At 34.7% G+C, this 14,229-nt stretch overlaps 1 protein-coding gene across 1 annotated transcript in view; it reads right to left on the reverse strand.

The window, feature by feature from the left end:
- The window catches only part of LOC148946556 (annexin B9-like), a 41,735-nt gene extending 30,403 nt beyond the window's left edge, over positions 1-11,332 (reverse strand). Inside the window, exons 1-3 of the mRNA XM_089097441.1 lie at positions 11,195-11,332; positions 8,972-9,148; positions 40-244 (exon numbers count right to left, since the gene is read on the reverse strand). Coding sequence (XP_088953567.1) covers positions 40-244; positions 8,972-9,148; positions 11,195-11,203 — 391 coding nt within the window. The 5' untranslated portion in view covers positions 11,204-11,332. The remainder of the gene's footprint in view (positions 1-39; positions 245-8,971; positions 9,149-11,194) is intronic.
- Positions 11,333-14,229: the final 2,897 nt, after the last annotated feature.

Here is a 14,229-nt window from a genome sequence, read left to right on the forward strand (position 1 = left end):
GACTGCCATTTTTTGTTATTGTTTATTGTTTTTACTTACGATTTTGATAAGCCTCGGCAATTTCTTCCATTTCTTCATTACAAGCTCCGGCTAAAATTTCAATCAGAGCATCCTCGTCTGTTCCAAGTCCTTGAATGGCTTCACGTACTTCAGTAGCCATATAATTCTTAGTTGGAGTCATAAGGGCCATAAGGACGTTTTCGAAGTCTCCTCTTACTTCTTTTTTTAATCTATCAATTAAATCCTGTAAAATAAGTTACAATAAATTACAATACAAAACGAGCTTAAATACGTTGCTCCGCAGTGCCTTGACTAAGTATAAAAGAAAAAAGAAAGGAAAGCAAGTGTAACAGTCTTTAATACAGATCCAAGGGACACAAAAAAGGTGTCCTCGGGCTCGAAAGCTCGTATTTTAAATACGATTCCCTTGAGACTTAAAAGAGGTTCCCTTGACCTCCAATGACAAAGAGCTTCTTGTCCACCAAATCCCATGTGCTTGAGTTTAGAAGTAAGAAGAAAAACATTTTGAAATCTTATTTGATGAGCTTTGTTGAAAAGATTAGTTGAATAGCTGAATGATTTAAAAAGCTTAATTTTACCGAAAAGCATTTTCGAAAAGTTAGTTTTCTGAGCTGAAACTTCCAGTTTCTTCCAGTTTACTTTTGGCGGTTATTACCATCGAAAGTAAAAAAAAACAACAAAAAACATAAGTTCTTCCAGTTATATGATTTACTGCCAACAGAGCATGTGAAACGAAAAATGAAACTAGAAGGGAGGGATGGATTATACAAAGCATGCAAGGATGAATAAGAGACCATACAGAAAAAAAAACAAGAGAACACAGAAAAATGAAACAAGAAGGGAGCGATGGATTATGCAAAGCATGCAATGATGAACAACAGACCATTGCCCGTTTAATACTCGAATGCGAAAAACAAAAAGAACAGACACAAAAGTAGCCTAAATGGTTCAAAGCGAGAGAAAAATATGGAAAGGCATTAACTTAAAGGAAATATTTAATCTGAAGGTTAACGGAAAAGATGAGCCCACTATCCGAATGTTTACATACATTATATTCCATTTTTGTTTCTATACATAAGAGCACGAGAAAAACAGATAATTCCTGAAAATGGTATGGTGAAAATGGAAATAGAATGGAAAAGAATGAAGAAATATTTTGAGAAAATGGGAGAAGAAAAGTAGCAAGTAAGTTTTATGTAAAATTTGAAACTTGTAAAAATCTATACTTGATGGGAATTTAGATTTAGTAGTTAGTTTCAACATTTGTTAAAATGTTTAATATTATTTTTTCTAAGGTAAGATTTTAGTGTATTCAAATATTTTGACATTTATTGGGTTTAAAATTGAATAATGATTTTCAAAATAAATTTGGGACTTATGACAGAACAATCATAAGTATAGAGTTTGATATTTGATTGTATACTTCATATTTTAAGAGGTAGTTTGAATATTTGATTGAGATGTTTCAAAATATATAAATCAGGTTTTTTAGGTTGTAATTTTAGTATAATTAAACATTTTGAATGTTTCGAGTTTAAGATGGAATTTAGATTTTTAGAATAACCTTGCAATTTAGTTTAAACATTTAGAATCTCTTATGAAGTGTTTGAGTTTAGAGTTTGATATTTGATTAGAATTTTTAGATTATAATTGTTTGTTTTAAGTTTTTGTTAGTATTTTTAAGTTTATTCATCAGGTAAGATTTGAATGTAGATTGAATTTGATTAAAAAAAATTGATTGAATTTATTTAAAAAAATGTACAAAAAAGGTCAACAATGTAGCCCATAAAGTGCAAATTTTGAGGTTAAAATGCTAAAATGCTATAGAATTCTCATTTAGTTTTCTTTTTTTAAGTCTAACGCTAACCAACATTAAAGAAAAACACAAAAAACAACAACAACAACAAACCAGAAGACTCTAATGCTAGTTGATCCATACAGACATTATAACATGCTCCATAGCACCATGTACCTGGTGTACTAGTAGCTACTTACCCAGCTCTAGCCCTACTTACCCAGCTCTAGCCCTAGCTCTGGCCCTAGGTATTACATATTGTACATATAGAATCTTTGCTTGGAATAATCCACAAATGGTTTTGATGAAATTAAACCCTAGGGACCTGACATAAACACCTCAACTGAAAATTTTTCGTGTAGCCCTTTTTTCACCCTAAGAGCGTTGAAAAATCATTCAATAATGGTTATTCACGTTTACATTATCTTAAGAATTAGCAGAATAATAATATATTGTAAGTATTGATAAAAAATATTTCGGGTTTGCTTAGATACATATTATACGCGTAGCATGCTATTTTGGACAAAACGCGTGTGCACAGGATGAAAATCTTTAATATTCCCCGTATGTTATGGGGGATAGTGTAATATAGGAGGATGTAATGACATCATCCTATATAGGGGGATAGGCCCTTACTTTGTGGGGATTTAATATGTATCCCCATAATGCACAATATTTTCTATATAATTTCCCTCGATTTAGCTTCTTTTAAATTTGGACCATCCCTGAAATAAATTCTCGAATAAGTGCCAGATAGATACCATATATGTTTTATCTTTGTCATTTATTAATGGCAATAAACAATGGAGATTTCTTCAAGCTTTTGAATCCCCAAACCAATTTAGTGCCAGCCTAGTGCTAAACAACTGCTTTGATTTTTCGAAGGTAAAGCAAGAAAACATCATACTTTTCAAGCGGCAGCATTAACAATTCCAGCACCAAATTTTGTTGAGGAGGTTTCGGCAGCCATTCTTGTTGCAGGGACTTTTTAGAAATTTGAGAAACTTTCTACAAGGACTAATACTATATGTAACACCAATATGTAATTTTTTTTTAGTACCAACCATTAGAAATAGCGTAAAAAGTATGAGTTTATGGTAGGTTGAATCTATACTGAGTCCTCTTTTTGTAAATACGTTAAAATTTATCTGCAATAGGCTAAATAATAAACTCTACAGATCTTAAGTGAAATATTCGAGGAAACGATTTCATAAGGAAAGGTCGTGCGTGACCATCACTATTCTAAATTACCTTATTTATTATTATTATTATTATTTATTTTTAACCCACACTATACAGAGGTACAATACGTGGAGTATCACGAGGAAAAACACAAAAAATGTGGCACAAGACAATATATAAATCAAAAATTACCAAATTACAGCGTAACACATAATAATTTAAAAGAAACGAGAGCAAAAAAAAAAAAAAAAAAAAAAAATAATAAATTGAAAGGAGGGGGAAAAGAGGAAAAAAAAAAAAAAAAAAAACTGACAACATGCAGAATCTAATAAGCAGGCATTAATATTATCATTATTGGATTTTTACTCACTCTTTACAAATCTAAATTGTAGAATGACCAAACAGAGAAAAACAACTAAACAAATAAAAGAAAAAAAAATAAATTACGACTGAAAAAACCTGATAAGGTGATGGTGCGGAGAAAAACGGATACAAGCAGTATTTGAAAGTTTTCTGTGTAGTGCTTCCAGTTTTTCAGTAATATTAGGAACAAGAAATTTATTAATAATTATCCAGTTTTTGGTCCAAGGTGGAAGAAACAACAAAAATTTACAAAATCTAAAATAATTAATCCGGATTCTTTTTAACTCATTTTTCTTCAGAAGGGGAAAAATTCAAGATGCAAAAAGAATTGAATGGTCACAAAAAGTTGAATAGAGCTTGGCCAACGCGAGTTTATTATATTTACCTCTATTGGCAACAATCTTAGCATATCCTAATTTAATTTTCACATTAATATCTGAGACTGTGCGCTGGTGCAAGCTTGGAAGACTATTAGTAATAGAAATACCGAGCCATCGAATAGAATCTACGAGAGGGATAGTAAAGCCACTACAGCGAAGGGAAGTACAAGAAATATTATTAAAAGAAAGAAATTTACATTTATCTACATGAAGAGAAAGGCCTATGTCTGAAAAAGAAGTGGCAACACGAGAAACCATGTTAGATAAACCAGTTTTAGTACGGATTATAAGAAGCAGATCATCAGCGTAAGCCAGGTAGGAAACATCAGAAAAACCGGAGAGATAGGTAGCCGAAATCTTTGCCAGAACTCCTGAAATACACAAATTAAAAACGGTCGGAGATAAAACTCCACCTTGCCTTAAACCTCTTTTCAATTTAATATTAGATGCAGGCACAGATTTCAGCCGAAGAAAAGAATTAGAGTACCAGTACCGAAGAAGCAAAATAACCGATAGATTGACACCGTAACCACGAAGAGCAGAGAAAAGCTGACTATGACTTACACTATCAAAAGCTTTAGATAGATCTAAAGTACAAAGATATATACTCCTTCCCTTAGAAGAATTTTCAAGGAGCAAAGAAGATAATACACGATGTGCGTGTTGACAACCTACTCCGGGCTTAAATCCAAACTGGTTATCTCTCTCAAGCATATTATTAGTCACAAAAGGTATTAAAACATGCTCAAGAACTTTACTAAAAGTGCAAGAGACAGAAATAGGTCGGTAAGAAGAGCAAATAAAAGGAGAATTCCCCTTCTTTAAAATTGAAGAGACAGTACCACACAAAAAACTCTCCGGTACACTAGAAGTACAAATACACATCTGGAGAAGTAGGTGTATATGGTTAATAAGGGGGGAGCAATCTAATAAAAGGTGAAATTTAGATATACCATCATTATCAACATTATCTGATTTAAGTTTCTTAATTGCTTCAATTACAGATGAAAGAGAAATAGGAACACAGAGACGCTGAGATAGAGGGGTACTAAAAATAGCAGAAAGAGAATGAGAATACAAAGAATGCACACGGTAATTAACATTAGAAAAAATAGACGAGTAATGGTCATGCCAAGCAGATGCAGGATAACGCATAGACTTAAGATATTTTTTATATTCCCTGCGGGTCTTATGCTTAAGGTCAGAAACAATACCACAGGGCGGTCTATCACATTCACTCCAAACTTTTAACCAAAACTTAGCTTTATTTTTCAAAGTTTTTAAATTAGGATCTAAAGACCAAATAGGCTTTTGCGTACCACGTCTAACACGTTGCAGCGACACTGCAACTGCCTCGGCATCTTTTAAACATTTAATTATTTGATTATAATAGCAATCCAGGTCCTTTTTGCAATTCCCTTGTATAGAGCTCTGAAGCAGATGATAGGGAACTCGTATAGCAGACAGCAGCCTTGTTAGTGTAAACGTATAAAGAGGAACATCAGCTTTCTTCCAATTACTTTTTTCAAACCATTTTGAAGACTGGGGTACTTTGCAGAGACTAGCAGGGTTTAAATTCAGCGTAAGTAAGTGAGATAGGGAGATGGTCTAAGTCTTGTTCTTCAGCATGTACAAGCACTATTGATGTAATAATACTAGGTGAGCAAATAATGTGATCAATATTGTTCTTACTGCCTGAATGGTGAATATAAGAATACGGATGAGTTTTGGGTATAATATGATAAGATGGAAGGCAATCCAACAACAAATCACATCTCACTGATGAGTTATTTATATCTGTATTGAGGTCACCAATGATCATATAATCTAGAGAAAAAGAAATAAATTTTTCCACTAGAAAGTTCAACGTGTTACAGGCTTTAGCAAATCTAGCCATCGATCTAGAGGAACGGTCATCATAAGGCAGATAAGAATTAATGAAAACTATAGTGCCCATACAAACAGCCAAAAAAACTCATCCGAGTAAAAAATCACTGGCAAAACCAAATTAGGATTGTGCTTAAAAACACAAGCTAGTCCTCCAGATGGCCGGCCTCTTGTTGCTCTGGCAGTAGTAAAAAACACATCATGATGAAGGCTACGACGCAAAACGTTAATGCTAGAGTCTGTAAGAAGATGCTCCTGTAAACAAACCAAATCAAAATCATAGTAGAAGTCATCAATAACGAAATCCTTATCCTTTGTACCATTAATATTAAACGATATTATTGAAAACTCCAAAGTCATTGCAAAAAGTGGGGGTGCGACATTAGTTCCTTAGATATAGGGCAGGACAAGCTATAAGAAGTATGATTTTTACCACAGTTAGTACACTTGGGAGCAGCACTACAAGGACTGTCCTTAGTAGAAATATGTGGCCCAGCACATCTGGCACATTTCGGGACATTGCTGGTGCAAGCACTTTGAAAGTGATCGTATGATCGGCATTTGAAGCAGCATTTAGGTATTTCTTTAAATGCGTGAATTCGAAAAAATTCATATCCCACTTTAATTCCTTCTTTGAAATAAGCAGACTGAGTGAAGGAGTCTTCAAATTCCAGCTTGACTGACATAGTCTGGCCCAGTCGATTTGCACTTATTATAACTTGCAGTCTTTTAATAACTGAAAGGTCAACATCAACTGGGAAACCTCTGAGAATCCCAGAATAGCGCTTGGATCGTACTTTAACTGTTGCTCCGGTAATAAAGTTCTGAACGGATGTACAAAAATCTTCAGTTGCAGATTTATCAATATTGACATACCATCTGTCTTTAACAGGTTTCACACTACAAACTAATTCATGCCCAGCTATTTGATCGAGAACAGATTTGCGTTTAATCGGATCAGACAAATCTGAAGGCACTTTAGAAACAATAACTGTCGTATGAGTGTCAATTGCTGGGGTAGGTTTCGGAAGTTGAGGAAAATTCAACTGATAATTGTCAAATTTCCCTGACATTTCAACAACCACTTGTTGTAGCTCATTAAACTTAGAGAGTAAAGAAGTATAAGCATTTGCAGGGAGACATGGCACCTCTGTAGGTCGCTTTATCACAAACGTAGGTGCAAAAGTGTCACTACTGTCAAGAGATCTTAACAGAGAAATAATGTCACTAAAATGATTAGAAAGTGCATTGTTCCCCTTACGTACTGGGCAATCCAATTCAGGTGCACTTATTTGCCACAGTAAACTTTTAGCTTCTTTGACTATATTCACGTCTAAAAACTCCATACCATGTCTTTTAATAATATCCTCCTCAATTCCGCTTAGCAAATTACTTTGAATAAAATTCAGAACTGGAGAATATACAAGTTCAGGCATTTCGTCGGAGCTTTTCATGGCTATCGCACTCACCACAAATTAAAAAGTCTCAATATTGATTCAGGAAAAAATACTGTTATAAGAAGATTGACGTATTGGATTTGTTAATTTTGGACTCTAGTTTTGCCATAATAATTCATAATAAAATTTTGTCGTTCTGTTTGTGAATGTGCATCTAGTAGCTTTATCATTCCCTTCAATCCCAGACAAAAAATCCTTAGAAAATTTGTTTCAGTAGTAAAGTTTTTCAAAGAAAAGTAAAGTGGTATTAACTTAATATTATTAAGACCTAGTTTATTAATTAATACTAGTAAGATCTAGAATGAGTCATATAATAAGTCAAACTTAAAATGAACAAGTATTACAATGACTGATCAAATGACACCTACAAAAAGAAACTCAGTTAGCCAGTCAAACTTGAAAAGAATGGAAATCTTCACGAATAAAAGTGGGAATACCATCGCCTTAAACCATCTGATGTGCAGAGTTTTATTTTCACTTTCCTTCGAATTTCTATCAAACAGGTACCCTGCCGATATTGTTATGGCCATCCCTTTCATACGAAAAAAAAAAAATACTGGGAATCGCATTGCTCTTTATCAAGCCAAACGTATTGGATTTATGGTTGTGACTATGATTTTCGTTGTGCCTGGTAATTACAACCTTAAGGACTGCAGAATTAATTCCAGGAAATGATATAACAGGGCTCCACCACATCTTGGGCTCTTTACAAAAGACGTTCAAGGTATGAAGGAAGAAAAATTCAAACTTATGGTCAGGGCCGGATTTTAAGCTTTGATGCTTTTAGGCCCAAGCGTTTTTGCTAATCCGTTTTTGCAAGATTTTTGGGGGAATCCCCAAAAATTCAGGGATAGTGGAAGCAGTGAACAAAAGGAAACTGATGAGTAAAAAGTAATGAAAGAGAGAGGTCAGGCCGACCTCTCAGCTGCCATTCTTGGGAGACACCTGACAGTTCATAAGTGGCTACGGAATTCCTGTGTTGTTTTAAAATCACTTTTCTGTGAATAGACAGCGCAGTGGCGGAGTCCACAAGGAGCAGCACAGTGCTCGTGAATGGACGATTGAGTCGAAGGCAGCAGCAATGTCGACGCTGCAGACAAACCGTGGCTTTTTGACCAGAGATAGTTTTTATTATTCTCTTTAGTAGCCTATGGGCGTGTCCACAGTTCAATCCATTTAGCAATCCAAGCTGTTTGTCTCTCATCAGAGCATGTGGAATAATATGAGGCTGCAGTACTTTCTCAAAAACTTTGCCAAAAACCGACGAAACTGTGATTACCCCTGTAGCCTTAACAAGGCAGTGGATCTTTATTCTTTTTTAGAATATTGGATGTGCGGCCGCCGTGAAAGTTGGCAGGTGTGAGTCCCTGCTCAATGCAAATTTTGAACAGTAGTGCTAAATTCTCATAAAGAAGTACAATAAATGTTCTTCCACCTGCATTATTCCGATATTTAGCCTATGCACATGACAACATCTATACAATGCCATTCATCTATTTCCCAATTTTATTTATATCACCCATTTCAAAACGGTGTTTACGACTGTGAAAACAAAATTTTGCCCCGTTTCGTTTAAAAACTGTTTATGCTTTCAGGTATACTTTTTGCAAGTATTGATGTAATCAAAACTAATTATAAATAATGTTGAGAAGTAGACTTTGGAGCTGTGCCCAAGTTAGAGTAGAAATGTGTCAGTTGAGGCTTTTTTGATGGATTTCAACGCGGTATTGCTTAAGAGAGTATTTGAAGCACATGAACTTACTCAATCAATTTTGAGTTTGTCATAATGAAGTATGCTGGCTAAAATCAGTACGAACAATTACAGAAGAAAACATAGACGAAAAACTAATTAAAATGCTGGTAATAAAAAAAAAAAAAAGACGTACATCGCCATAAGAACTTTTATATTCCTCCGCTATTTGCTGTCTTTGCCTGTTTGTGCGCCTGCCGATGATAGAAATTAGAGCGTCTTCGTCAGTTCCAAACCCTTTCATAGCATCCTTTAGGGCTTCAGCATCTTCAGCTGCATTGAAATATTCATATGGCACAACAGTAGGAGTGCCCTGAAATGAAGAACGTGGTTTAAGGGGTGGTTTTCAACGTAGATATGAATTCTTGGCCTTTTCAATCTAAGTCTAGACTTTTTATTATGGTTAGGTTTCTAAGTTTTATTTATAATTTCCTTTTTTGCAATGGTAAAATTCTAGATGAACAGAAAATTAATCAAGTTATGTGAATGAAGCTTCAGTAATTGATCTAGAGTTCAAATTATGCACCAGGAAGATGGAAAGATTTTGTATTGAATTAAAAAAAATATATATGAAATATCTGTGGTAAATTTCACCGACTCAATTGTATCTGAACAGATAAAGATAACACACTTGACAACTGAATGACAATCATACTTTGTATAATCCTAACAGCAGTTGGCCCAAGGAAAATGGTGAGTGATCATCACAGTCCCAAAAATATGCAGATGAGCTTAGAAGACCATCTTCTTCATCTTCTAAGAAGCTTTCATCTCCTTCAATTTATGACTGTTAACGTTTCAGTTTTGTTCTTACAAAATCAACAAAAAATTCACTACTACTATCAACTCACTGTGGCACTACGCCACCTGAGGCCCACATAGCTGCACACGTTTGTCCTCCACCCCTATCTATTCAAAGATTCATTCTTTATCCCTCCCTTTAAGTTACAATTTTCTTTAAACCTTTCCTTAAGGCATCTTCCCACCGCAATAAGGGACCTTCTTTTTGCTTAGCCTCATATGAATGGCCAAAAAGTACAATCTTTGGCAATCTGTCCTTATCCATCCCTAAAACTTGAGCTAACCATTTTATTTATTTATTTTCCATTATAGCTCTGGGATTAAGTCATATTTCTGTACAGATCTGTTTAAATCTTTTTTTGAAAAAAGGCTTTTAGCTACGTGGTATTTAATTGGGATTTTGAAAATATGAGAAAATTGCTTGGGTTCAATGTAAGGGTGAATACCCCAAACGCCAATGAATCACTGAATACATCTTAAAACTCTTAAACTTCCACTAAAAAATTATATGCAAAACTTCTTTATAGGCGATGGTGTTTTCTTGCAGATTTTTCAAGAAAAGTGACGCCGAATCCATATTGAATACGTTTTTAGAGCTGGGCATAGCAGCTGATAATTGTGCTAAAAACAACGTTCTAGTCTATTAGCTCTTCTGAAGGGAACGCCACAAATAGAAAATAATATTACTGTTGGATTCCCCAATCAACACTCTTTCCAGATAAAATGATTGTTTCAATGACGGTTGCGCCCCATCCTCCTCATTGCTGTCACCCATTATTTGTCATTGTTTGAATCTTCTCGCATCTCTTCGTTAAAGGCGTCTATATTCCTAACCAGCTGTATAGCATCAAATCGCTGTGAAATGGTGAGAACAGTTGGATCAAAATTGTGTTTAAAAATGATTTAAAAACGAGAATGAAAACAGAAGGAACTTGTGATTGATAGAAACTTTTGGCAGATTAAAAAGCTATTTTTTCATTATTAGTCTTTTTTGTAGTTTTGCATGTAGCCTATGGCCATATCTAGCCGATTTAGAAAGTTTTGCAACTTTTGTCACAGTAGCGACCATCAGGTTTGGAAAAATTGTTGAAGGGGGAACCAAATTGTGTTACCAGTGTTGTCGATAGGATGGGGGCATATGCTCCCTACATTTCCCCATCCCTCGATTTTTAAAACTACTTTTTTGGTTGTATTTTCATTGCAAAATGTTTTTTTCAGTTTTTTCGTTTAAAAAACTAAAAAAAATTCACCCTCCCCCCAGATTTTGAAAAATAAATTTGGCTTTCCCCCTCTATAAATTACCAGGAATTGACGTAACTGGGTGTTTCCTTCAGTTTCCTTGAGAAGATCCCATATACTAAAACGTTACCGTCCTAAGGATTTAAAACAAAGTTGATTTCTTCAAAATTCCACATCCACCCGAATCAGCTTCAATACTTGTGTGGCAATTTGAATTTACTTCGCGTTCTCCGCCCAAGACATTCCAGAAGTTCAAATTCTTCCTAGTAAATGAAGTGGCAGCTATAACTAGTAAAGCACAAATCCAAAAATTACTTACTCGAACCATGGTTAATATTCACTTATTGCTATCTCCAAAAGATACCTTGAAAAGAAATAAACGGACTAAAACTTTCTAACAACTTGCTTTTATTTTCCTTTGGGTAAAAATTAATACGTCATTGATAACAAAAAAGTGTCATCAGTAGAATCTGTTGCAACGGTACAAACTTATCTTTCAAAGCGGAAATACTGATTAAATGCCCATTCTTATTACAAAATCCTTTAAGTTTTGTCTAATGATTTTATATACTTCTCTCAACTAGGATTAAACTGGCCACTGAAAAATGGGTGAAATTCCACAATACTATACTTCCATGAAAAATGCATAAAAAAAATGTACGAGATTAAACTGGTAGATGTGAAATAACTTCCGAACCAAACATTAGCACTGCTAATGGCTTATATCCTGTGTAAATTTCATCAAAACATTATTCAGGGTGGCCAACATTATCCAGACGTACCAACATAACCCCCTCTCCCAGTATTGCTATTTCGAACCTTTGCGCTTGTACATTGCGAATGTGTATGTACATCTATGGTGGGTAATAGAGACTGTGCCAGAAGTCCCGAATTCAAACCAGAAGGATCGTAAACAGTGTTGTAATGCTATGACATAAACTGTACAGGTTTTATGACAAAAATAATGCCACAAACTATACTATGTGTGACAATTATAGCATTCTGTGTCAGCTTCACAGACAGATATACTAGAATAAAATGATAAGGAAACAATTATTTTTCGGTCATGTATTTCGCTCTCTCAAAAATGGCTAAAAAATTTTGAGCGCTGTTTTCAGGTTGATGATTAATTTTGAAATTTGCGTAAATTTCATTTTCTCTCGTGGTCACATGCAGCAAAATTCTCTTTTTTCATTTGCTTTCATCTCTAAGATTTGACTGCAGGAGTTTTAAAAGTTTCTAAAAAGCAAAACTTGACCGGGCGTATACAACCGTTATATCAAAATGAAAACTAGAAAGTTTGGAGAGTGCCATAAAATATCTACTGCATTGTACCAGAACCTTTAAATTTTTAAAAACGGCACAACTGTACCGTGTTTATTATACCAATTTATTTATTATACCTGACCGTGAAATGGCTTTGGGTTGGATGAAAATGTGCGCATGACATCACTTTCAACTAATCAGGGGCATTTTCCACAGACTCACAGGAACTGAAATGGATAGTGGTTTCCTTCTAATTTGACATACATGGTTCAAATTTGAGAAAGAAGGCCAAAAATCGATGCTGGGGGGGGGGGGGAGTGTCACGTAAATGAGATTAGGGGAACAAGTTTGCCTCCCTGATATTGTTTACAATTTTAATTATTGACAATTAGTGACTATGGACATTAAAGTAATATATAAAAAACCTTACTCACACGAAATGCTATCTGAATAGACACTAAGGGCCTCAGAAAAGCTGAAGAGAAGGGCTATGGTTGTCTGTAAAACAGAGAGGATCCAAGACTACAATGTTTCTTAACTTCTTCATGACTTCAAATGAGCAAGAGTGTCACCAGGAAGTTTTCCAGGAGGTTGTGGGGGGTGTACTACGAGAACTTACAAAATCAATCTTGCAGACTGGGTTACACTTTCTATAATTGTCACTCTAAAGAAGATTGCAGTTCCAAAAAACATATTAGTACAGAAATAAGCTCTTTAGCCAGTCCGATTCCTTTTTTGGGACCTCCTAAAGAACAAAGTGAAAATAAAACCATTATCAGATTCAAAGAAGGTGTTAATGAAGAGGTAAGATCTTCTTTCCAGCTACAGGGTTGCCAACTTTTTAATCCATGAATATGCCCCCTGAGCATCCAAAAGTGTGTCATTTTTGGCCAAATTATGTCCATATTTTCTCTTTCATAAGTAGGAATGGGAGTGCCAGCGCGGGGTGAGTTTATAACATTGCCAGTTAGAGTTTCATGGTTATGTTATGTTTGTTGCTTATGAGTGTTATGTTGATGTTGTTTCATGGCTATGTTATGTTTGTTGGTTTGATGTTATGTTATGTTATGTTACTGGTTATTTTTTGTTGATGGTTATTTGGTTTGATGTTATATTGATGTTATGTTATGTTGCTGGTTATGTTGTTATGTTATGTTATGTTGATGTTGTTTCATGGTTATGTTTTGTTGATGGTTATGTGATTTGGTGTTTCTTAGATGTTTCTATGCCTATTGAGCACAGGGAAAAGCTTACATCATTGCCAGATAAGAGTTTCATGGTTATGTTATTTTATGTTAATGCTGTTTCTTAGTTATGTTGTTGTTTCATGGTTATGTTTTGTTGATGGTTATGTGGTTTGATGTTTCATAGATGTTTCAATGCCTATCCAATCCGAACAGAAGTTTACATCATTGCCAGATAAGAACGTCTAACGGGACAGGATCATTGACACCTGTTTTGTTGTTTGATGGTTATGTTGTTATGTTGATGGTTATGTGGTTTAATGTTGTGTTATGTTATTTTATGTTATGTTGATGCTGTTTCATGGTTATGTTTTGTTGATGGTTATGTGGTTTGATGTTATATTGATGTTATGTTATGTTGCTATGTTATGTTGTTATGTTTTGTTGATGGTAATGTTGTTTCTTGGTTATGTTATGTTTGATGGTTATGTTGATATTGCTTCATGGTTATGTTTTGTTTTATGGTTATGCGGTTTTTTGGTTATCTTGTTTGATGGTTATGTTGTTATGTTGATGGTTATATGGTTTAATGTTATGTTATATTGATGTTATGTTATGTTGCTATGTTATATTGATGGTTATATTATGTTATGTTGATGTTGTTTCTTGGTTCTGTTGGTTATGTTGATTGATGTTTCTATGCCTATTGAATACAGACGAGAGTTTATAATTGCCAGATAAGAGTTTCTAACGGGACAGGATAGTGGTCGTTATAATACACAAGTCCCATTTGAACAGTGTTGTAAGCTCCCCTACCCCAACCCGCAAGGGCCCCCTCCTCCCAGCTTTTTTTCTCCCCCCCCATTTTTTATAATACTTGCTTTTGCGCGCTTGAGACACAGAA

The sequence above is a fragment of the Artemia sp. Qi Xiang Cuo genome, chromosome 11 (genome assembly GCF_049724085.1).
Source record: "Artemia sp. Qi Xiang Cuo chromosome 11, ASM4972408v1, whole genome shotgun sequence".
Lineage (NCBI taxonomy): Eukaryota > Metazoa > Arthropoda > Branchiopoda > Anostraca > Artemiidae > Artemia > Artemia sp. Qi Xiang Cuo.